Raw genomic sequence first — 24,528 nt, forward strand, 5'->3', positions numbered from 1 at the left:
GCGTCCCGGAAGAGTTAGTGCTGCAAGGGGTTCTGGGTATTTGTTCTGTTGTGTTTATGTTGTGTTACGTTGCGGATGTTCTCCCTTGTTTGCTGTGGGTTCACAGTTTGCCGCGTGTTTGTAACAGTGTTAAAGTTGTTTATACGGCCACCCTCAGTGTGACCTGTATGGCTGTTGATCAAGTATGCATTGCATTCACTTGTGTGTGTGAAAAGCCGCATATAGAATGCGACTGTGCCGGCACGCTGTTTGTATGGAGGAAAAGCGGACGTGACGACAGTTTTTAGAGGACGTTGAAGGCAGTGCCTTTAAGGCACGCCCCCAGTAATGTTGTCCGGGTGGAAATCGGGGGAAATTCTGGAGAATGGTTGCCCCGGGAGATTTTCGGGAGAGGCACTGAAATTTGGGAGTCTCCCGGGAAAATCGGGAGGGTTGGCGGTGAATGCGAATATCGGCGGGCCAGCTCTAATGTTAATTTCATATTGCCTCAAGGGCAGTATCAAGAAATACAATCATGTGTGCTGACGGACTGTATCCCTGCAGACTGTATTGATCTATATTGATATATAATGTATGTATTGTGTTTTTTATGTTGATTTAATTTAAAAAAAATAAATAAAATAAAATAAAAAAAATTTTTTTAATTTTCTTGCGCAGCCTGGTACCAATCGGTGGTTGGGGACAACAACGTGGTTGGGGACCACTGGACTAGAGCACCGATTAAACGTAGCAGAGAAACAAGTTAGCACACATTAACACACGTCAAAAGGGAAGCGGAAGTGACCCCTACAGGAAAGAAGCGGAAGTGACACTGTCAAGAAACGCTTCAAAATAAAGTATCTGAAAACGTAGATAAACATGGAGAATTCCTAACACATTGTATCTTATATCCTTTACATTTTAAATGTATCCTGAAAATTTAGACCGAGACACGTGTATTAGCAGCCATTTAAGGTAACTTGCAGCTCGTAGTCTGACGCGATGCATTTCGACAACCACGGCAAAAACACAATAACAAAACATCATTTTAGATTTAATATCTCTAATCTTCGGAAAGGCATCTCCTGCTTGACATCACCGTACAGGCGTGCTCGGCAGCCGCTCGTTAAAAGCCAGATTTCATTGATATGTGCGCAGCAAAGTGTGCGTGTCATTGAATTATTCACTTGCAGCACTTTCTCCCAGGCCGGCTTTGCTCTCACTCTATATTTCAATCTGTATGTTTCTTTTTCCTCCTCCTCCTCCTCCTCCTCCTTTGCCTCGCAGCATTCTACTCTTCATCTCCCGCATTTGCTTAATTTTTCAACCACCAAGAGATTGTGAGTCTCTCTGTTTTTAAATGAAGGCCTTCTTCCTGTCTATTTATTCAACCCACTCCTCCTTCTCCTCACCCTCCAGCTGTTGGGATCACTCCTCTTCATTTATGAGTACCTTTAGCCATCTACACATGTTGTTTACTACTGTATACACACACACACACACACACGCACACACACACACACACACACACCAGTCCCAGAGGATGCACTGTGTGTCCGCACGCTCGCACTCGCTTACACTGCAGGAAAATGCCCTTTGCTAAAGGACGAGGAGCACCAGTCTGCTCTTTTTTTTGCTCATGTTGTAACTCACGTCGCACCTAATTGCACTTTTGTTATTGCGGTGCCAACAGCGACGTCATAATTACTGCACATTAAATTTTGGTCGGAGCAATTATTTTACACTCGGCGACCACAAAATAAAAAGCGCCGTCTCCAAAAGTCTGCCTTTTGGAAAGATAGTCACGCTCAGTTTTTGACTGGTTTATGTTGGTGGTTGTTTTTGGCGTGGGTTTGAAAAATGCGGCGCAGCATACTGAAGGCGGTATTAAACTCAATATATTGTTAAAATGTACATTATAAAAGCAAAACCCGAGAGTGCTTTGAAGTGAGAGGTGTCTGACTGGAATGTTATCAGATTATTTCGAACTTTAGTCAAAAACACACTATTTTTTTTTTTTAAATACTCTGTTTGCCTTTGATTAAAATAATATTACACATTACTACACAATATGTATGCAAATACACTTTCAGTTTACATTAGTTTGGAGGGAAACATAGTAGAATATAATTTATTTCTTTACAAATACATTATTGTGAGGTTTTTAAAAAATAATACATTATTATTATTATTATTTATATTATTATAATAATAAAATAATTATAACTAATGATGTTTATGTATTTAATTGTCTAGAATATAATGTATTTCTTTACAAATACATTATTGTGAGGTTTAAAAAAATAATACATTATTATTAGTATTTATATTATTATTAATAATAAATTAATAATAATTAATGTTGTTTATGTATTTAATTGTCTAGAATATAATGTATTTCTTTCCAAATACATTATTGTGATGTTTAAATTGTTTTTAAATATTATTATTATTATTTATATTATTATTAATAATAAATTAATAATAATTAATGTTTTTATGTATTTAATTGTCTAGAATATAATTTATTTCTTTACAAATACACTTTTTGTGAGTTGTTTAAAAAAAAAATATATATATATTATTATCATTATCCATCCATCCATTTTCTACCGCTTGTCCCGTTCGGGGTCGCGGGGGGTGCTGGAGCCTATCTCAGCTGCATTCGGGCGGAAGGCGGGGTACACCCTGGACAAGTCGCCACCTCATCACAGGGCCAACACAGATAGACAGACAACATTCACACTCACATTCACTTATTATCAATAATAAATACATTCAATGTTTGTTTATGTATTTAATCGTCTAAAATATAATTTCTTTCTTTACAAATACACTTTTTTGTGAGTTGTTTTAAAAAAAAAAAGATTATGATAATTTTTTGTATTATTATTAATAATAAATACATTCAATGTTTGTTTATTTATTTAATTTTCTAGAATATAATTTGTTTCTTTACAAATACACTTTTTGTGAGTTGTTTAAAAAAAAAAAAAAAAATATATATATATATATATATATATATATATATATATATATATATATATATATATATATATATATATATATATATATATATATATATATATATATATATATATATATATATATATATATATATATATATTATAATACCAAAAAATAATAAAATAGGATGACTTTTTCAGCCAACACTCTCAGTTGCAACAACATTTCGGGAGTGGAATTTTAACTAAAAAATTAAATAGGAAGCTTAGATATTGTGTGCTTTATTTTAGCAAAGTACTGAACACATCAAAATAATCCCCTCAATTCCCCCAAAAAACAAATTAACTCGCTGGACTATAAAGACAATATAACATACATCCGTAAACGTGGATGCATATGCAAAAATGTAAATCTATTTGTAACTGCACCTTCTTTTGTAAATGCAAACACTCTGCACCTTGTTGCTCTTTTATGCCGCACTGCAACGAGCTAATGCAACACAATTTTGTTCTTATCTGTACTGTAAAGTTCAAATTTGAATAACAATAAAAGGAAGTCTAAGTCTTATACAGTCGAGGTCAAAAGTTTACATACACTTGTAAAGAACATAATGTCATGGCTGTCTTGAGTTTCCAATCATTTTTACAACTCTTATTTTTTTGTGATAGAGTGATTGGAGCACATATTTGTTGGTCACAAAAGACATTCATGAAGTTTAGTTCTTTTATTATGGGTTTCACTGCAATAAGGCGCTTTTGGTAGCCATCAACAAGCTTCTGGTTGAGTTTTTGACCACTCCTCTTGACAAAATTGGTGCAGTTCAGCTAAATTTGTTGGTTTTCTGACATGGACTTGCTTCTTCAGCATTGTCCACACGTTTAAGTCAGGACTTTGGGAAGGCCATTCTAAAACCTTAATGCTAGCCTGATTTAGCCATTCCTTTACCACTTTTGATGTGTGTTTGGGGTCATTGTCCTGTTGGAACACCCAACTGCGCCCGAGACCCAACCTCCGGGCTGATGATTTTAGGTTGTCCTGAAGAATTTGGAGGTAATCCTCCTTTTTCATTGTCCCATTTACTCTCTGTAAAGCACCAGTTACATTGGCAGCAAAACAGGCACAGAGCATAATACTTCCACCACCACGCTTGACGGTAGGCATGGTGTTCCTGGGATTAAAGGCCTCACCTTTTCTCTTCCAAACATATTGCAGGGTATTTTGGCCAAACAGCTCAATTTTCATCACATGGACAAGACCTTCTGGAGGAAAGTTCTGTGGTCAGATGAAACAAAAATTGAGCTGTTTGGCAAGAAACAAAGAAAATTGCAACAACTACGAGAGACCACAGTCATGCACTACATCCTCCTGAGAACTAGTGTCCTCTACAGTGGACATTTGTTTTGTGGTCTATTTATTTTGCCAGAGTTACACATGTTTGAAAAAATAAATAAATAAATAAATAAAATGCCCTGTTATGCAAAACACAAACGTCCACTGCAGAGTTTATGTGCACAAAGTAGAGATGTCCGATAATATCGGACTGCCGATACTATTGGCCGATAAATGATTTAAAATGTAATATCGGAAATTAGCGGTATCGGTTTCAAAAAGTAAAATTGATGACTTTTTAAAACGCCGCTGTGTACACGGACGTAGGGAGAAGTATGGCTTTTCACACACACAAGTGAATGCAAGGCATACTTGGTCAACAGCCATACAGGTCACACTGAGGGTAGCCGTATAAACAACTTTAACACTCTTACAAATATGCGCCACACTGTGAACCCACACCAAACAAGAATGACAAACACATTTCGGGAGAACATCCGCACCGTAACACAACATAAACACAACAGAACAAATACCCAGAACCCCTTGCAGCACTAACTCTTCCGGGACGCTACAATATACACCCCCAGCTACCCCCCACCTCAACCCCGCCCACCTCAACCTCCTCATGCTGTCTCAGGGAGAGCATGTCCCAAATTACAAACTGCTGTTTTGAGGCATGTTAAAAAAAACAATGCACTTTGTGACTTCAATAATAAATATGGCAGTGCCATGTTGGCATTTTTTTCCCCATAACTTGAGTTGATTTATTTTGGAAAACCTTGTTACATTGTTTAATGCATCCAGCGGGGCATCACAACAAAATGAGGCATAATAATGTGTTAATTCCACCACTGTATATATCGGAATCGGTTGATATCGGAATCGGTAATTAAGAGTTGGACAATATCGGAATATCGGCAAAAAAGCCATTATCGGACATCTCTAGCACAAAGTGCATATTTTACAAGGCATAGTCAATTAAAGGGCCAGATAAGTGAACTCATAACCATATTTGCTGATTATCTGGATTAAGTGACTTGTTTTTTGTGGAGTCTGATACATGCAGAACGGTTAGCAGAACTTTCACGTGCTTCTGCTTCCCCTCACGCTGCTATTTTAAGCTCCCCGGTGTGGTGTAATGATGCGCCGAGGACAAGGATGGAGGGCAGTGCCACTGAAAGCATTTTTTTTTTTTTTTAACTGGCGCTTTGGTAGTGAATGCGCATGGAACACATGCATTACCTGCAGGTGCAAGGTTGGTTTTGTTTGTGGAGCCCAGGAAATACACAAGTCTTGGCCTCTTTTTGCATGAGGCGCCATCTAGAGGCTAATTCACCACACAGCTTTAGCCCATTAAGGCCCTTTTTTTTTTTTTATTGAATTTGATGACCCATTACTGTTGAAATGGAGGTCCAGTACCTGGAGGGCAAAGGAGATATTGCATGGGCAGCAGGGTAATCACGGGGAGCTCCCACTACCTGCTGACATTATTGTCATCTTGATGTATATAACCACGGTGATAAGGAGCTTTAATAGATTAAACATATACATCATAGAACTCCTCGGTGGTGGTTAATGATGTCCGGGCCGCCCGGTGCTATGTAGATTGCAATAAAGCCCGAATGATTACCCCTGTGTGATTAAAAAGAAAGAAACATTACGCATGATGGACCGTGTGAGGCGGCGTAATAAAGCGGACATATGTAAACATGCAGCAAGAACAATTAGACATGAAGAAAAACGAAGATTCACACCTGCAATAAGGAGGCTTTGTGACGTCGACGACGGATGGGAAAGGTTGGCGGGATTTCTGTTTAAAGAGAAAAATGGTCATGTTGGACTTTACCAGCTCAGAAAACACTTGGATCTCCAAGTACCACCGTAATGACCAATATTGAAGGCCTACTGAAATGAAATGTTCTTATTTAAACGGGGATAGCAGATCCATTCTATGTGTCATACTTGATCATTTCGCGATATTGCCATATTTTTGCTGAAAGGATTTAATAGAGAACATCGACGATAAAGTTCGCAACTTTTGGTCGCTGATATAAAAAAAAGCCTTGCCTGTACCGGAAGTAGCGTGACGTCGCAGGTTGAAAGGCTCCTCACATTTCCCCATTGTTTACACCAGCAGCGAGAGCGATTCGGACCGAGAAAGCGACGATTACCCCATTAATTTGAGCCAGGATGAAAGATTCGTGGATGAGGAACGTGAGAGTGAAGGACTAGAGTGCAGTGCAGGACGTATCTTTTTTCGCTCTGACCGTAACTTAGGTACAAGGGCTCATTGGATTCCACACTTTCTCCTTTTTCTATTGTGGATCACGGATTTGTATTTTAAACCACCTCGGATACTATATCCTCTTGAAAATGAGAGTCGAGAACGCGAAATGGACATTCACAGTGACTTTTATCTCCACGACAATACATCGGCGAAGCACTTTAGCTACGGAGCTAACGTGATAGCATCGGGCTTAACTGCAGATAGAAACAAAAGAAATAAAACCCTGACTGGAAGGATAGACAGAAAATCAACAATACTATTAAACCATGGACCTGTAACTACGCGGTTAATGCTTTCCAGCCTGGCGAAGCTTAACAATGCTGTTGCTAACGACGCCATTGAAGCTAACTTAGCTACGAGACCTCACAGAGCTATGCTAAAAACATTAGCTATCCACCTACGCCAGCCAGCCCTCATCTGCTCATCAACACCCGTGCTCACCTGCGTTCCAACGATCGACGGAGCGACGAAGGACTTCACCCGATCATCGGTGCGATCTGCGGCTAGCGTCGGATAGCGCGTCTGCTATCCAAGTCAAAGTCTTCCTGGTTGTGTTGCTGCAGCCAGCCGCTAATACACCGATCCCACCTACAGCTTTCTTCTTTGCAGTCTCCATTGTTCATTAAACAAATTGCAAAAGATTCACCAACACAGATGTCCAGAATACTGTGGAATTTTGTGATGAAAACAGAGCTTTTTGTATTGGATACCCGAATACTTCCGTTTCAACCAGTGACGTCACGCGCAAACGTCATCATACCTAGACGTTTTCAACCGGAAGTTTCGCGGGAAATTTAAAATTGCACTTTATAAGTTCACCTGGCCGTATTGGCATGTGTTGCAATGTTAAGATTTCATCATTGATGTATAAACTCTCAGACTGTGTGGTCGGTAGTAGTGGCTTTCAGTAGGCCTTTAAGTGATTATGCAATTAGTGGTCTAAGTCACAGAATGGCAGCCCACTTCTTGGACCCCAAAGCAGAGGCAGACCATGAAATATTGTTGACAAGTTTAAAAAAAAAATTCAATACTATAATATAATAATAATACGGTAAATCACCATAATTTGTGGGCAGGGGCTCCCTATACACAGGACTCCTTGAGGGGACCCCATTCCAATGTCACCGCTTCACACACACACACTTGGCACTGTATGTTTACATGCACTGAAATACTGTAACTTATTATTACATGGATTTGGTTGAAACCAGATTTTTAAAACACTTGTAAAAACCTTAAATAGGTTTATTACTTGTTTTTTTAAGGATGGGATTAATACACCAATAAACCCAGAACATATCTAGATAACCCCCCAAATAATTAGGTTTTCTTTTTGGAAGAAAAAAAGTGCCAATAAATTCAATATAAAGTGGCCTGAGTATCAATTTAAATCATATAACCTTTCATTGTTCACTATAAATCTGTCAAGTTTTTTTTACTTCGAAGTGTAAAAGAGAGTTACACACACATACACACCTACACACACATACACACATACACACATGCACACATACACACGTTGGATTTGATGTATAGGGGTTATACCAATCATAATAAAACATCTTTGTGTGTGTGTATATACTGTACATATATACGTATATATATGTTTACAGTATATATGTATATTTGTATATATGTATGTATGTGTGTATATATATATCTATATCTATATATGTATATATAATGTATGTATATATGTATATAGTATATGTGTATTTATGTATGTATATATATATATATATGTATGTATATATGTGTGTATATGTATGTATATATATGTATATGTATATGTTTATATATGTATATGTACATATGTATATATACTGAATATACATATGTATATGTATAAATGTGTATATATATACGTATATACTGTGTATATGTAATGATCTGTGGTCTGGATTATGTTTTTGTTATTTTTTGTTAGTTTTAGACTCTTTTAGTTCCTGTTTGTGCTCCCTTGTTTGTTTAGTTACCATGGCAACATATTAGTTTCACCTGCCTCTGGTGTTTGGGACACGCACTTGCTCTAATCAAGAAGACCATTATTTAAGCCTGTCTTTGCCAGTCAGTCATCCATGTCTGATTCCACAGTTATGCTAGTTGCTCCATGCCATAGTTGGTTAGTTGTTTTTTCATGTCTATAGTTTCATGTTTCATGTCCTAAGTTTTTTGCCTTAGCTTCCGCGTGCGATAGGCACGCTTGCCTTCGGGTTGTTTTCTGTTTTTTTTGTACTTCGTTGAGTGTTAGTTGAATATTTAAATATGTTCCTACCTTCACGCCTTGTCCGGAATAATCCGATTGCTTCCCGGGAGAACAAACCTCGCAGTAAGCTGCGACCACCCCCCGTCATGACAATATATATATATATATATATATATATATATATATATATATATATATATATATATATATATATATATATATATATATATATATATATATATGTATGTATGTATGTATGTATGTATGTATGTATGTATGTATGTGTATATATATATATATATATATATATATATATATATATATATATATATATATATATATATATATATATATACACACTACCGTTCAAAAGTTTGGGGTCACCCAAACAATTTTGTGGAATAGCCTTCATTTTTAAGAACAAGAATAGACTGTCGAGTTTCAGATGAAAGTTCTCTTTTTCTGGACATTTTGAGCGTTTAATTGACCCCACAAATGTGATGCTCCAGAAACTCAATCTGCTCAAAGGAAGGTCAGTTTTGTAGCTTCTGTAACGAGCTAAACTGTTTTCAGATGTGTGAACATGATTGCACAAGGGTTTTCTAATCATCAATTAGCCTTCTGAGCCAATGAGCAAACACATTGTACCATTAGAACACTGGAGTGATAGTTGCTGGAAATGGGCCTCTATACACCGATGTAGATATTGCACCAAAAACCAGACATTTGCAGCTAGAATAGTCATTTACCACATTAGCAATGTATAGAGTGTACTTCTTTAAAGTTAAGACTAGTTTAAAGTTATCTCCATTGAAAAATAAGGACATTTTAATGTGACCCCAAACTTTTGAACGGTAGTGTATATATATATATATATATATATATATATATATATATATATATATATATATATATATATATATATACATATACATATATATATACACATATGTATGTATACATACATGTGGATATATATGCCTCTGTTTCTAACTTTAATCGAGGGTTCTTGAACACTTCACAGTTCTGTGCAATTAGATGTAAAAGTTGTAAACTTGTACATAACTTTTCTTCTATGCTGCCACAAATAAATCTATGACATTTTTACCTTTTTTATACCACGCCATTCTTGTTCCAAAATGTTGTTGCTGCGTGTGAATGCTTAAAGGTGAGGTTTTGACTTCTCCTTGGCATTATTGAAGGCCAAAGGCTGGGCTGCAATGTTTTGGTTGTCCTGTTAAGAGTCGACAGTTGCACTTCCTCTGCATCACTTAATGTATAAAAGTAGCCTCTGTACATGTATTACATCCATACTGTTGTATATTTATGATTGTGTCCTGTCTTGTGTGTCCTCAGCGAGCACCTATCATGTTCCTTCTCGTTCTTCCTCCACGGGGAGAGCAACGTGTGCACCAGCGTGGAGATCGCCCAGCACCAGCCTGCGTACCACGTCACGGAGCAGCACGTCCGCCTGGCGCAGACCTCCGCTGCACCGATACAAGGTAACATTGATCAGTCCAGCACGATACTTAGTAGCCATTTAAAAAGGTAAACATGCCAAGTTACTCTACTTGCTTATTATTGAGATCACGCAAATGCTTGTTTTGGAAGGTTGTTCAAATTTGATGTGGATCTTGACAAGATTTTTATCAAATTTGTTTGGATGATTTCTTTTTTTTTTTTTTAAGTGTATAGCACTGTGTGGAGGTTGCCCTCCAGGGGGTTCTTCGGACCACCAAGCACCGACATGAGTTAAAGTTAAAGTTAAAGTACCAATGATTGTCACACACACACTAGGTGTGGCGAAATTTGTCCTCTGCATTTCACCCATCCCCTTGTTCACCCCCTGGGAGGTGAGGGGAGCAGTGGGCAGCAGCGGTGCCGCGCCCGGGAATCATTTTTGGTGATTTAACCCCCAATTCCAACCCTTGATGCTGAGTGCCAAGCAGGGAGGTAATGGGTCCCATTTTTATAGTCTTTGGTATGACTCGGCCGGGGTTTGAACTCACAACCTACCGATCTCAGGGCGGACACTCTAACCACTAAGCCACTGAGTAGGTGAGACCATGTTCTCAGGTTGCTTTCCAGCAGTTGTCTGTTTGTCTCGCGCTCTTGCTCCAACAACCTCTCTCCTCCCGGCTGCTGCTTATACAGAGCGACGGGTGATTAAACAACAAGACCCACCTGGGCCATCGACGCACCTGTCGCTGACTTTGAGGTCGGTCCTGGCACACCCCGTTCCGCTGCAGGCCCGCAGGCCACGCCCCCCTCCACACACTGTATAAAAACATAATCCAGACATACATTCATACACTGCGGGTTTAATGAAATATTTGTATTCTTTGTTTTGGTTGTAATTTGCAGTGACGTAGACATGCCTTGCACTATATTGAGAGCGTAATATTTTAGAATTTGAAGGTTTATTATTTACCTTACAGAGAAACATGAGCTTAAAATATCAGACACGGATCGTTATCTTTTTAAAGGTAGTCTACCTTTGAAAATATATTTTTCGTTGTTCTGGTGCATTATATTGAATTGTTGTTGAGTTTAAAGTATGACTGCTTGGCACTCAGCATCAAGGGTTGGAATTGAGGGTTAAATCACCAAAAATGATTCCCGGGCGCGGCCACCACTGCTGCTCACTGCTCCCCTCACCTCCCAGAGGGTGATCAAGGGTGATGGGTCAAATGCAGAGAATAATTTCGCCACACCTCGTGTGTGTGTGTGACAATCATTGGTACTTTAAAGGCCTACTGAAAGCCACTACTACCGACCACGCAGTCTGATAGTTTATACATCAATGATGAAATCTTAACATTGCAACACATGCCAATACGGCCGGGTTAACTTATAAAGTGCAATTTTAAATTTCCCGCTAAACTTCCGGTTGAAAACGGCTTTGGATGATGACGTATGCGCGTGACGTAGCCAGTGAAACAGAAGTATCGGTACCCCATTGAAAACAATACAAAATAGCTCTGTTTTCATCTCATAATTCCACAGTATTCTGGACATCTGCGTTGGTGAATCTTTTGCAATTTGTTTAATGAACAATGGAGACTGCAAAGAAGAAAGTTGTAGGTGGGATCGGTGTATTAGCGGCTGGCTGTAGCAACACAACCAGGAGGACTTACTTGGATAGCAGACGCGCTAGCCGACTCTAGCCAACGCTAGCCGACGCTAGCCGCCAACCGCATCTGTGATCGGGTGAAGTCCTTCGTCGCGCCATCAATCGCTGGAACGCAGGTGAGCACGGGTGTTGATGAGCATATGAGAGCTGGCTGGCGTAGGTGGAGCGCTAATGTTTTTATCATAGCTCTGTGAGGTCTGGTTGCTAAGTTAGCTTCAATGGCGTCATTAGCAACAGCATTGTTAAGCTTTGCCAGGCTGAGAATTATTAACCGTGTAGTTACATGTACATGGTTTAATAGTATTGTTGATCTTCTGTCTATCCTTCCAGTCAGGGATTTATTTATTTTGTTTCTATCTGCATTTGAGCCAGATGCTATCACGTTAGCTCAGTAGCTAAAGAGCTTCGCCGATGTATTGTCGTGGAGATAAAAGTCACTGTGAATGTCCATTTCGCATTCTCGACTCTCATTTTCAAGAGGATATAGTATCCGAGGTGGTTTAAAATACAAATCCGTGATCCACAATAGAAAAAGGAGAGAGTGTGGAATCATAGAAAAAGGAGAGAGTGTGGAATCCAATGAGCCAGCTTGTACCTAAGTTACGGCCAGAGCGAAAGAAGATATGTCTTGCACTGCATTCTAGTCCGTCACTCTAACGTTCCTCATCCACAAATCTTTCATCCTCGCTCAAATTAATGGGATAATCGTCGCTTTCTCGGTCCGAATCGCTCTAGCTGCGTTGAAAACAATAGGAAAATATGAGGAGGCGAACAACTGACTACGTCACGCTACTTCCGGCAGGGGCAAGGCTTTTTTTTTATCAGAGACCAAAAGTTGCGAACTTTATCGTCGTTGTTCTATACCAGGGGTGTCAAAGTCAAATGGACGGAGGGCCAAATAAAAAATTTAGCTACAAGCCGAGGGCCGGACTGTTCGAATGTTCATTGAAAAATTTTTAAATGACGCATATAGTCTAGTGAACCTAATTGAACCTACTGAAAACCTAACAAATATATTCCAATATGATCAGATAAATAAAGCAATATTTTCTTATGGCTCTGTCAGTAATCTTTAATTTTCAACAGACACAAAAGACAAATTTCCTTTATATAAAAATCCCCATAACATGAACATTAAATGAAAGAAACCGGTATTCAAGGCACCATCAGTAGCCTATATTTTCTATTTTAGCAAAAGTGGGCTAAATTTACTTCAAAGAAAAAAACAATAATAGCAATTTTCTATCATCCACTCAACTGAAATATTTTTAAAATATAATTAAATTGAAATACAATAAAATAAAGTGCAAAAATCTATAAATCAAAAACAACACTTTGTTTAAGGAGAAGTAACATGCAGTGAAAACAAATATTAAACTTTAACTTTTAAACTTGAATTGAGTAAAAACTCTAAATATGTGATTGCACAGTAATGTTCACATTAAACCCCCCTCCTCCCTCCGTGGGAGGGAGGCGAGTTGGATGCCCGAAACCCCCCGCTGGTTTCGGCCCGCCCCTTGGCGCGCGTGGCACGGCGGGCTCCGCGACCCGACGGCTGGCCCTCGTGGCTTGACGGCGGGCGCGTCCCGACGGGCCGCGCGTAGGGGTCAAACGCAGAAGTCTCAGGGCCTCGTGGTGAGGGGGTGGCCTGCGGGTTTCGGCCCGCTTGACCCCCCCGCTCCGCTTGGCGCGCGCGGCACATGACGGGTTCCGCCACCGACGCTCGGGCTGCAGCCCGACGGTGGTGCGGGCCCGGCGGTGACGCGCGGTTTGGGGAAACAAAGCAGAAGTCTCAGGGCCTCGGGGCCGGGTTTCGGCCCGCCCCCTTGGCGCGCGTGGCACGGCGGGCTCCGCGACTGACGGCCGGGCTGCAGCCCTTCGGCCGGCAGGCGCGTCCCGGCGGGCCGCTCGCCCCCTTTCGGAACCTTGGACCGGCATCCGCTTGGTGCGTGTAAAAGATCTGCGGTCTGCGGGCCGGTTCTAATAATAAATCAAGATCATCCCAAGGGCCGTAAAAAACCTTCTCGCGGGCCGGATATGGCCCGCGGGCCTTGACTCTGACATATGTGTTCTATACTAAATCCTTTCAGCAAAAATATGGCAATATCGCGAAATGATCAAGTATGACACATAGAATGGATCTGCTATCCCCGTTTAAATAAAAAAAATTCATTTCAGTAGGCCTTTCACTTTAACTTAACATTATTGACGTTATTATTATGAGTTCTAAGTTCAGCATTACCTCAACTTACTAGCTTGATTCGGTCTGTGATGGAGCTCTTAACTCAAAACACTTGTATCTCAAATCAAAGTTGCCCATTGAAATGAACTGAAGTCAATTAAATTGGTGCTTAGCCTCAAAACAGCACGATTTCTAAACAGAAAAGCAAAACAAACTACTAGATAAGCGATATTGTATAATAACGATACAATATAATAACGATACAATATAATGATTTAAATGCCCAGTAGTGCACAAGTGTGTTTTTTTATAGTATTTCTCAAGTCGTGGTCTTGTGGTGACATGAATTATGGTATTTTGGAGGTATTTATTGAAGTCGGACTGAGTAGGGCATCACTTAAGGCCTAGGTGGGAAACGCACTGTTGAAGGACTACTATTGTGCAGGTGTTCCTAATGTTGTGGCAAATCAGAAAAAAAATCAATGCAATCCAATGCGTCTGTTTGCAGTGATCCTGAGCCCGTACGGTCTGAGCGGCACTCTGACGGGCCAGGCCTACAAGATGAGCGACCCGGCGACACGCAAGCTGATGGAGGAGTGGAGCTACTTCTACCCCATGGTGCTGCGCAGGAAAGAAGGGGGCGCGGAGAGGGAAAAGGAAGACCCGGCCTACGATCGCAACTGTCACGCGGCGGTAGAGGTGGTTGTAGGTACGTCTGACTGACACCTATCTTTTCATCCCGGTGCAAAAGGGGAAAAAAAAATTGATGAATGAAACCACAGGATGTAAAAATAAGGAAGATGAAGCCAAACCCTGAGGGGGGTTTCTGTCATTGCTCAGTGAGATCCCTCTGGGCTGCTTTGGCCTGATTAGAATCAAAACTCTAATTGATACTGGTTTCTTTGAAATTGGGAACATATTAAAATATAACAAAAATCTTGTTGCTTTTACATGAAACGTCTCCGGAGGAGCATGTGTCAAATGTTTTATAGAAGTTTAAGACAGTATTTTTTTTCCAGAGCCAAAATGTCTGAAAAAAGGCAAGAGCTTTTCTTCCTGTGACTCACACAACACTTAGGACCTACTGATGCAAATGCAAGTCTATACGACAGGAGTATTCTGACATGGAGCGGTGTGGCTCAGAAACCGGCGTGTTCCTGGTTCGAATTCAGCTTCTGCAATCAATCAATCAATCAATCAATCAAAGTGTATTTATATATAGCCCTTAATCACAAGTGTCTCAAAGGGCTGCACAAGCCACAATGGCATCCTCATCAGGGCAAGAAAAAACTCAACCCAATGGGATACAATGAGAAACCTTGGAGGGGACCACAGATGTGGGGACCCCACCCCCTGGGCAACCAGTGCAATGGACGTCGAGTGGATCTAGTTAATAGTGTAAGAGTCCAGTCCATAGTGGATCTAACATAATAGTGCGAGAGTCCAGTCCATAGTGGATCTAGTTAACAGTGTGAGAGTCCAGTCCATAGTGGATCTAGTTAACAGTGTGAGAGTCCAGTCCATAGTGGATCTAACATAATAGTGTGAGAGTCCAGTCCATAGTGGATCTAACATAATAGTGTGAGAGTCCAGTCCATAGTGGATCTAGTTAATAGTGTGAGAGTCCAGTCCATAGTAGATATAGTTAATAGTGTGAGAGTCCAGTCCATAGTGGATCTAGTTAACAGTGTGAGAGTCCAGTCCATAGTGGATCTAGTTAACAGTGTGAGAGTCCAGTCCATAGTGGATCTAACATAATAGTGTGAGAGTCCAGTACATAGTGGATCTAGTTAATAGTGTGAGAGTCCAGTCCATAGTGGATATAACATAATAGTGCGAGAGTCCAGTCCATAGTGGATCTAGTTAATAGTGTGAGAGTCCAGTCCATAGTGGATCTAACATAATAGTGTGAGAGTCCAGTCCATAGTGGATCTAGTTAATAGTGTGAGAGTCCAGTCAATAGTGGATCTAACATAATAGTGTGAGAGTCCAGTCCATAGTGGATCTAGTTAATAGTGTGAGAGTCCAGTCCATAGTGGATCTAGTTAATAGTGTGAGAGTCCAGTCCATAGTAGATATAGTTAATAGTGTGAGAGTCCAGTCCATAGTGGATCTAGTTAACAGTGTGAGAGTCCAGTCCATAGTGGATCTAGTTAACAGTGTGAGAGTCCAGTCAATAGTGGATCTAACATAATAGTGTGAGAGTCCAGTCCATAGTGGATCTAGTTAATAGTGTGTGAGTCCAGTCTATAGTGGATCTAACATAATAGTGTGAGAGTCCAGTCAGTCCATAGTGGATCTAGTTAACAGTGTGAGAGTCCAGTCCATAGTGGATCTAACATAATAGTGTGAGAGTCCAGTCCATAGTGGATCTAGTTAACAGTGTGAGAGTCCAGTCCATAGTGGATCTAGTTAACAGTGTGAGAGTCCAGTCCATAGTGGATCTAGTTAACAGTGTGAAAGTCCAGTCCATAGTGGATCTAACATAATAGTGTGAGAGTCCAGTCCATAGTGGATCTAGTTAACAGTGTAAGAGTCCAGTCCATAGTGGATCTAGTTAATAGTGTGTGAGTCCAGTCCATAGTGGATCTAACATAATAGTGTGAGAGTCCAGTCCATAGTGGATCTAGTTAATAGTGTGTGAGTCCAGTCCATAGTGGATCTAACATAATAGTGTGAGAGTCCAGTCCATAGTGGATCTAGTTAATAGTGTGAGAGTCCAGTCCATAGTGGATCTAACATAATAGTGTGAGAGTCCAGTCCATAGTGGGGCCAGCAGGGGATCATCTTGAGTGGGGACAAGTCAGCAGCGCACAGACGTCCCCAACTGATGCACAGATGAGTGGTCCACCAGGGGTCCCGACTTTGAACAGCTAGCGGATCGTCTGTGGTCTCCTAATAACCTCTCCACGCAGGAGAGGGGGGCAGAGCAGAAAAGAGACGGCAGATCAACTGGTCTAAAAGGGGGTTTAAAGATGGGACTTAAATGCTTCTACTGAGGTAGCGTCTCTAACTGTTACCGGGAGGGCATTCCAGAGTACTGGAGCCCGATGTCATGATCTGTGGTCTGGATCATGTTTTTTGTTATTTTCGGTTTAAGACTCCGTAGTTCCTGTTTGCGCTCCCTTATTTGTTTTAGTTTCCATGAAAACTGATTAGTTTCACCTGTCTCATGTGTTTGACTCACGCACCTGCTTTAATCAGAGACTATTATTTAAGCCTGTTTTGCCAGTTAGTCGTCCTGGCGACATTACTCTGTATTTGCTCTGTTCATGCCATAGATTCATGCTCTGCCAAGTAAGTTTTGTTTCATGTCCATAGTTTCTGCCCATGTGTTAGTTTTTTTATCATACGCTAAGTTGTGCCTTCGCCTTGTGCGCCCTTTTGTTTGTACCTATTGATAGCGAACAATTAAAAATGTTCCTACCTTCAAGCCTTGTCCGATATAGTCCGATCGCATCCCGGGAGAACATATCTTGCAGCAAGCGGCGACCCCCCCGTCATGACACCCGAAAAGAAAACGCTCTATATCCCGCAGACTTTTTTTTGGGCTCTGGGAATCACTAATAAGCCAGAGTTTTTAGAACGTAGATTTCTTGCCGGGACACATATGCCGAGGCGGCAATGCTTGGAAATGCTGCAAAAATGTCTGACAATACTCGCACAGTTCCGAAAAAATGTCTCGCAGTTTTAGCGACAATTGGGGCGGTATAGCTCGGTTGGTAGAGTGGCCGTGCCAGCAACTTGAGGAGTTCCAGGTTCGATTCCCGCTTCCGCCATCCTAGTCACTGCCGTTGTGTCCTTGGGCAAGACACTTTACCCACCTGCTCCCAGTGCCACCCACACTGGTTTAAATGTAACTCAGATATTGGGTTTCACTATGTAAAGCGCTTTGAGTCACTAGAGAAAAGCGCTATATAAATATAATTCACTTCACATATGGTACAATAGAATCAGCAAGATAGGATGGAGCTACACCGTTTACTATTTTATACGTAAGTAGTAAAACCTTAAAGTCGCATCTTAAGTGCACAGGAAGCCAGTGCAGGTGAGCTAGTATAGGTATATATATATATATAGGTATATATGTATATAAAGGTATATACCGGGGGTCGGCAACCCGCGGCTCTAGAGCCGCATGCGGCTCTTTAGCGCCGCCCTAGTGGCTCTCTGGAGATTTTTCAAAAATGTATGAAGAATGGAAAAAGATGAGGGGAGGAAAAAAAATAATTTTTTTTGTTTTAGTATGGTTTCTGTAGGAGGACAAACATGACACAAACCTCCGTAATTGTTATGAATCACACTGTTTATATTAAATATGCTTCACTGATTCAAGTATTTGGCGAGCGCCGTTTTGTCCTACTTATTTTGGCGGTCCTTGAACTCAACCGTATAGTCTGTTTACATGCATAACTTTCTCCGACTTTCTAGGACGTGTTTTATGCCACTTCTTTTTCTGTCTCATTTTGTCCACCACACTTTTAACGTTGTACATGAGTGCACAAAGGTGAGTTTTGTTGATGTTATTGACTTGTGTGAAGTGCTAATCAGACATATTTGGTCACTGCATGACTGCAAGCTAATCGATGCTAACATGCTATTTAGGCTAGCTATATGTACATATTGCATCATTATGCCTCATTTGTAGCTATATTTGAGCTCATTTAGTTTCCTTTAAGTCCTCTTAATTAAATTTATATCTCATGACACATGTAATATGGCTTTTAATTTTTTGCGGCTCCAGACAGATTTGTTTTTGTTTTTTTGGTCCAATATGGCTCTTTCAACATTTTGGGTTGCCGACCCCTGGTATATACAGTATAGGCGTAATATGATCAAACTTTCTTGTCCTTGTCAATTTTGTACTCTTTTTGTACCAACTGTAATCTTTTAATGGTAGACATAGGGAGGCCCGAAAATAACACGTTACAGTAATCGAGACGAGACGTAACGAACGCATGAATAATGATCTCAGCGTCGCTGGTGGACAAAATGGAACGAATTTTAGCGATATTACGGTTGTATTTATTCCTAGCCACTGCCTTTGTGCCCTTGGGCAAGAAACACCATCACCCACTCTGCTGTGCGAATGTGAACGAATGTTTGGTCGCTGGTCAGAGAGGCAGTTGGCGCAAATTGGCTGCCACATTTCCGTCAGTCTAGCCTAGAGCCACAAATGTAGGTCACTACCACCGATATGTTAATGTGGAGTGAATAAATAAAGGCTTCTCAGTGCAACTTACTTTGGGTCACTAGCAAAAAAAAGAGCTATATAAATCTAATCCGTTATTATTATATTATATGCGTCAAAGATCCTCTATAGCGAGTGCTCTGGTTGTTTTTGCGGACCCACTGGAAACACTCAAGCCAAACCTCATCAACACGACAGGAATGCTCTGCTGTTCTTAAGGACTGGCAGTACTGCAAACACACCAGTACAGTCAAAGATCATCTATTTGACAGGAGCACCCTGCTGTTTTTAGGGACGTAGTGTCAAAATGGAGGTTCGATATATGACAGGAAGTCAGAGATCCTCAATATGGCAGTAGCGCGCTGCCGTTTTTGACGTACAGATTGCAAAAACACCATTCAAAGATCCTCTATATCAGGGCTATTCAACCAAATCCGGCACGGGAATGACAACATTCAGAGTTCAGTTCAAAAATGAGGAGACAAACATTTTTGCAGCAGATTCCTAAAAAACACTAGAGCGCTCCTGTTGTATAGAGGATCTTGGACCGCTGTAAACACATTGCTAGATCCTTGCCTTGACATTTTAATGTAAATGCAACAAGATTGTTGATATATTTTAATAGGTTCCTATTTCAAAGAAACCAGTATCAATCGATGTGGGATTGATACTGGTTTCCTCCTCCAACCTCCGAGGACAAAGCTACGAACAATGGGAGACCGGGCTTTCTGCTCCGCCGCTCCCAGTCTGTGGAACGCTCTCCCTGACCACCTGAGGGCACCACAGACTGCGGAGGCTTTTAAAAAAGGCTTAAAAACCCTTCTTTTTAAAAAAGCATTTTTTAGATATATGCATACTAGTTTTAGCTATTTGGCTGTTGTACTTTTTATTTTAATTAATTTTTATTATCTTTTTATTTTTTTAATACACTGTAGCACTTTGAGGTTGTTTACTCAATGTAAAGTGCTTTTTACAAATAAAATCTATTATTATTTATTATTGGCATCTGAGCCGAGAACGTCGTTGTGGCTTGTGCAGCCCTTTGAGACACTTGTGATTAGGGGCTATATAAATACACTTTGATTGATTGATGATTGATTGGAAAAAAAATCCTTAAAAACAGCAGGGCGCTCCTGTGACTCTGACAACATAAATAGACCAAGATCAAATGTCTACTGTAGAGGACGCTGGTTCTCCGGATGCACAAAAGATTTATTGTCCTGAAAACTAGCAGTGGACATTTGTGGTTTGCACAGTTAGGCTATTTTTAACTCTGAGAAAAGAAAAGGAACGTTTAATGTAAATGCAACAAGATTGTTGATATATTTTAATACCTTCCTATTTCAAAGAAACCAGTATCAATCGATGTGGGATTGATACTGGTTTCCTCCTCCAACCTCCGAGGACAAAGCTACGAACAATGGGAGACCGGGCTTTCTGCTCCGCCGCTCCCAGTCTGTGGAACGCTCTCCCTGACCACCTGAGGGCACCACAGACTGTGGATGCTTTTAAAAAAGGCTTAAAAACCCTTCTTTTTAAAAAAGCCTTTTTTTTTAGATATATGCATACTAATTCTAGCTATTTGGCTGTTCTAGTTTTTATTTTTATGTATTTTTATTATCTTTTTATTTTTATTTTTTCAATACACTGTAGCACTTTGAGGTTGTTTACTCAATGTAAAGTGCTTTTTACAAATAAAATCTATTATTATTTATTATTGGGATCTGAGCCCAGGACGTCGTTGTGGCTTGTGCAGCCCTTTGCGACACTTGCGATTAGGGGCTATATAAATACACTTTGATTGATTGATGATTGATTGGAAAAAAATCCTTAAAAACAGCAGGGCGCTCCTGTGACTCTGACAACATAAATAGACCAAGATCAAATGTCTACTGTAGAGGACGCTGGTTCTCCGGATGCACAAAACACTTATTGTCCTGAAAACTAGCAGTGGACATTTGTGGTTTGCACAGTTAGGCTATTTTTAACTCTGAGAAAAGAAAAGGAACGTTTAATGTAAATGCAACAAGATTGTTGATATATTTTAATACGTTCCTATTTCAAAGAAACCAGTATCAATCGATGTGGGATTGATACTGGTTTCCTCCTCCAACCTCCGAGGACAAAGCTACGAACAATGGGAGAGCGGGCTTTCTGCTCCGCCGCTCCCAGTCTGTGGAACGCTCTCCCTGACCACCTGAGGGCACCACAGACTGTGGAGGCTTTTAAAAAAGCCTTAAAAACCCTTCTTTTTAAAAAAGCCTTTTTTAGATATATGCATACTAGTTTTAGCTATTTGGCTGTTGTACTTTTTATTTTAATTAATTTTTATTATCTTTTTATTTTTTTTAATACACTGTAGCACTTTGAGGTTGTTTACTCAATGTAAAGTGCTTTTTACAAATAAAATCTATTATTATTTATTATTGGGATCTGAGCCCAGGACGTCGTTGTGGCTTGTGCAGCCCTTTGAGACACTTGTGATTAGGGGCTATATAAATACACTTTGATTGATTGATGATTGATTGGAAAAAAATCCTTAAAAACAGCAGGGCGCTCCTGTGACTCTGACAACATAAATAGACCAAGATCAAATGTCTACTGTAGAGGACGCTGGTTCTCCGGATGCACAAAAGACTTATTGTCCTGAAAACTAGCAGTGGACATTTGTGGTTTGCAGAGCTGGGCTATTTTTTAACTCTGAGAAAAGAAAAGGAACGTTTAATGTAAATGCAACAAGATTGTTGATATATTTTAATACCTTCCTATTTCAAAGAAACCAGTATCAATCGATGTGGGATTGATACTGGTTTCCTCCTCCAACCTCCGAGGACAAAGCTACGAACAATGGGAGACCGGGCTTTCTGCTCCGCCGCTCCCAGTCTGTGGAACGCTCTCCCTGACCACCTGAGGGCACCACAGACTGTGAATGCTTTTAAAAAAGGCTTAAAAACCCTTCTTTTAAAAAAAACCTTTTTTAGATATATGCATACTAGTTTTAGCTATTTGGCTGTTGTACTTTTTATTTTAATTAATTGTTATTATCTTTTTATTTTTTTTAATACACTGTAGCACTTTGAGGTTGTTTACTCAATGTAAAGTGCTTTTTACAAATAAAATCTATTATTATTTATTATTGGGATCGGAGCCCAGGACGTCGTTGTGGCTTGTGCAGCCCTTTGAGACACTTGTGATTAGGGGCTATATAAATACACTTTGATTGATTGATGATTGATTGAATGGAAAAAAATCCTTAAAAACAGCAGGGCGCTCCTGTGACTCTGACAACATAAATAGACCAAGATCAAATGTCTACTGTAGAGGACGCTGGTTCTCCGGATACACAAAAGACTTATTGTCCTGAAAACTAGCAGTGGACATTTGTGGTTTGCACAGCTGGGCTATTTTTAACTCTGAGAAAAGAAAAGGAACGTTTAATGTAAATGCAACAAGATTGTTGATATATTTTAATATGTTCCTATTTCAAAGAAACCAGTATCAATCGATTTGGGATTGATACTGATTTCCTCCTCCAACCTCCGAGGACAAAGCTACGAACAATGGGAGAGCGGGCTTTCTGCTCCGCCGCTCCCAGTCTGTGGAACGCTCTCCCTGACCACCTGAGGGCACCACAGACTGTGGATGCTTTTAAAAAAGGCTTAAAAACCCTTCTTTTAAAAAAAGCCTTTTTTAGATATATGCATACTAGTTCTAGCTATTTGGCTGTTCTACTTTTTATTTTTATTAATTTTTATTATCTTTTTATTTATTTTAATACACTGTATCACTTTGAGGTTGTTTACTCAATGTAAAGTGCTTTTTACAAATAAAATCTATTATTATTTATTATTGGGATCTGAGCCCAGGACGTCGTTGTGGCTTGTGCAGCCCTTTGAGACACTTGTGATTAGGGGCTATATAAATACACTTTCATTGATTGATGTTTGATTGGAAAAAAATCCTTAAAAACAGCAGGGCGCTCCTGTGACTCTGACAACATAAATAGACCAAGATCAAATGTCTACTGTAGAGGACGCTGGTTCTCCGGATGCACAAAAGACTTATTGTCCTGAAAACTAGCAGTGGACATTTGTGGTTTGCAGAGCTGGGCTATTTTTTAACTCTGAGAAAAGAAAAGGAACGTTTAATGTAAATGCAACAAGATTGTTGATATATTTTAATACGTTCCTATTTCAAAGAAACCAGTATCAATTGATGTGGGATTGATACTGGTTTCCTCCTCCAACCTCCGAGGACAAAGCTACGAACAATGGGAGACCGGGCTTTCTGCTCCGCCGCTCCCAGTCTGTGGAACGCTCTCCCTGACCACCTGAGGGCACCACAGACTGTGGATGCTTCTAAAAAAGGCTTAAAAACCCTTCTTTTAAAAAAAGCCTTTTTTAGATATATGCATACTAGTTCTAGCTATTTGGCTGTTCTACTTTTTATTTTTATTTATTTTTATTATCTTTTTATTTAAATTTTTTAATACACTGTAGCACTTTGAGGTTGTTTACTCAATGTAAAGTGCTTTTTACAAATAAAATCTATTATTATTTATTATTGGCATCTGAGCCGAGAACGTCGTCGTGGCTTGTGCAGCCCTTTGAGACACTTGTGATTAGGGGCTATATAAATACACTTTGATTGATTGATGATTGATTGGAAAAAAATCCTTAAAAACAGCAGCGCGCTCCTGTGACTCTGACCACATAAATAGACCAAGATCAAATGTCTACTGTAGAGGACGCTGGTTCTCCGGATACACAAAAGACTTATTGTCCTGAAAACTAGCAGTGGACATTTGTGGTTTGCACAGCTGGGCTATTTTTTAACTCTGAGAAAAGAAAAGGAACGTTTAATGTAAATGCAACAAGATTGTTGATATATTTTAATACGTTCCTATTTCAAAGAAACCAGTATCAATTGATGTGGGATTGATACTGGTTTCCTCCTCCAACCTCCGAGGACAAAGCTACGAACAATGGGAGAGCGGGCTTTTTGCTCCGCCGCTCCCAGTCTGTGGAACGCTCTCCCTGACCACCTGAGGGCACCACAGACTGTGGATGCTTTTAAAAAAGGCTTAAAAACCCTTCTTTTAAAAAAAGCCTTTTTTAGATATATGCATACTAGTTCTAGCTATTTGGCTGTTCTACTTTTTATTTTTATTTATTTTTATTATCTTTTTATTTAAATTTTTTAATACACTGTAGCACTTTGAGGTTGTTTACTCAATGTAAAGTGCTTTTTA

The 24,528-nt window shown here is 39.9% G+C and overlaps 1 protein-coding gene across 2 annotated transcripts in view; it reads left to right on the forward strand.

Moving 5' to 3' along the window:
- LOC133639111 (mediator of RNA polymerase II transcription subunit 13-like) overlaps positions 1 to 24,528 on the forward strand; it is a 333,705-nt gene that overhangs the window by 261,826 nt on the left and 47,351 nt on the right. For both annotated transcript variants that reach the window (XM_062032256.1, XM_062032257.1), the window contains exons 5-6: positions 10,128 to 10,273; positions 14,595 to 14,795. In XM_062032256.1, coding sequence (XP_061888240.1) covers positions 10,128 to 10,273; positions 14,595 to 14,795 — 347 coding nt within the window. The remainder of the gene's footprint in view (positions 1 to 10,127; positions 10,274 to 14,594; positions 14,796 to 24,528) is intronic.

The sequence above is a fragment of the Entelurus aequoreus genome, linkage group LG21 (genome assembly GCF_033978785.1).
Source record: "Entelurus aequoreus isolate RoL-2023_Sb linkage group LG21, RoL_Eaeq_v1.1, whole genome shotgun sequence".
NCBI lineage: Eukaryota > Metazoa > Chordata > Actinopteri > Syngnathiformes > Syngnathidae > Entelurus > Entelurus aequoreus.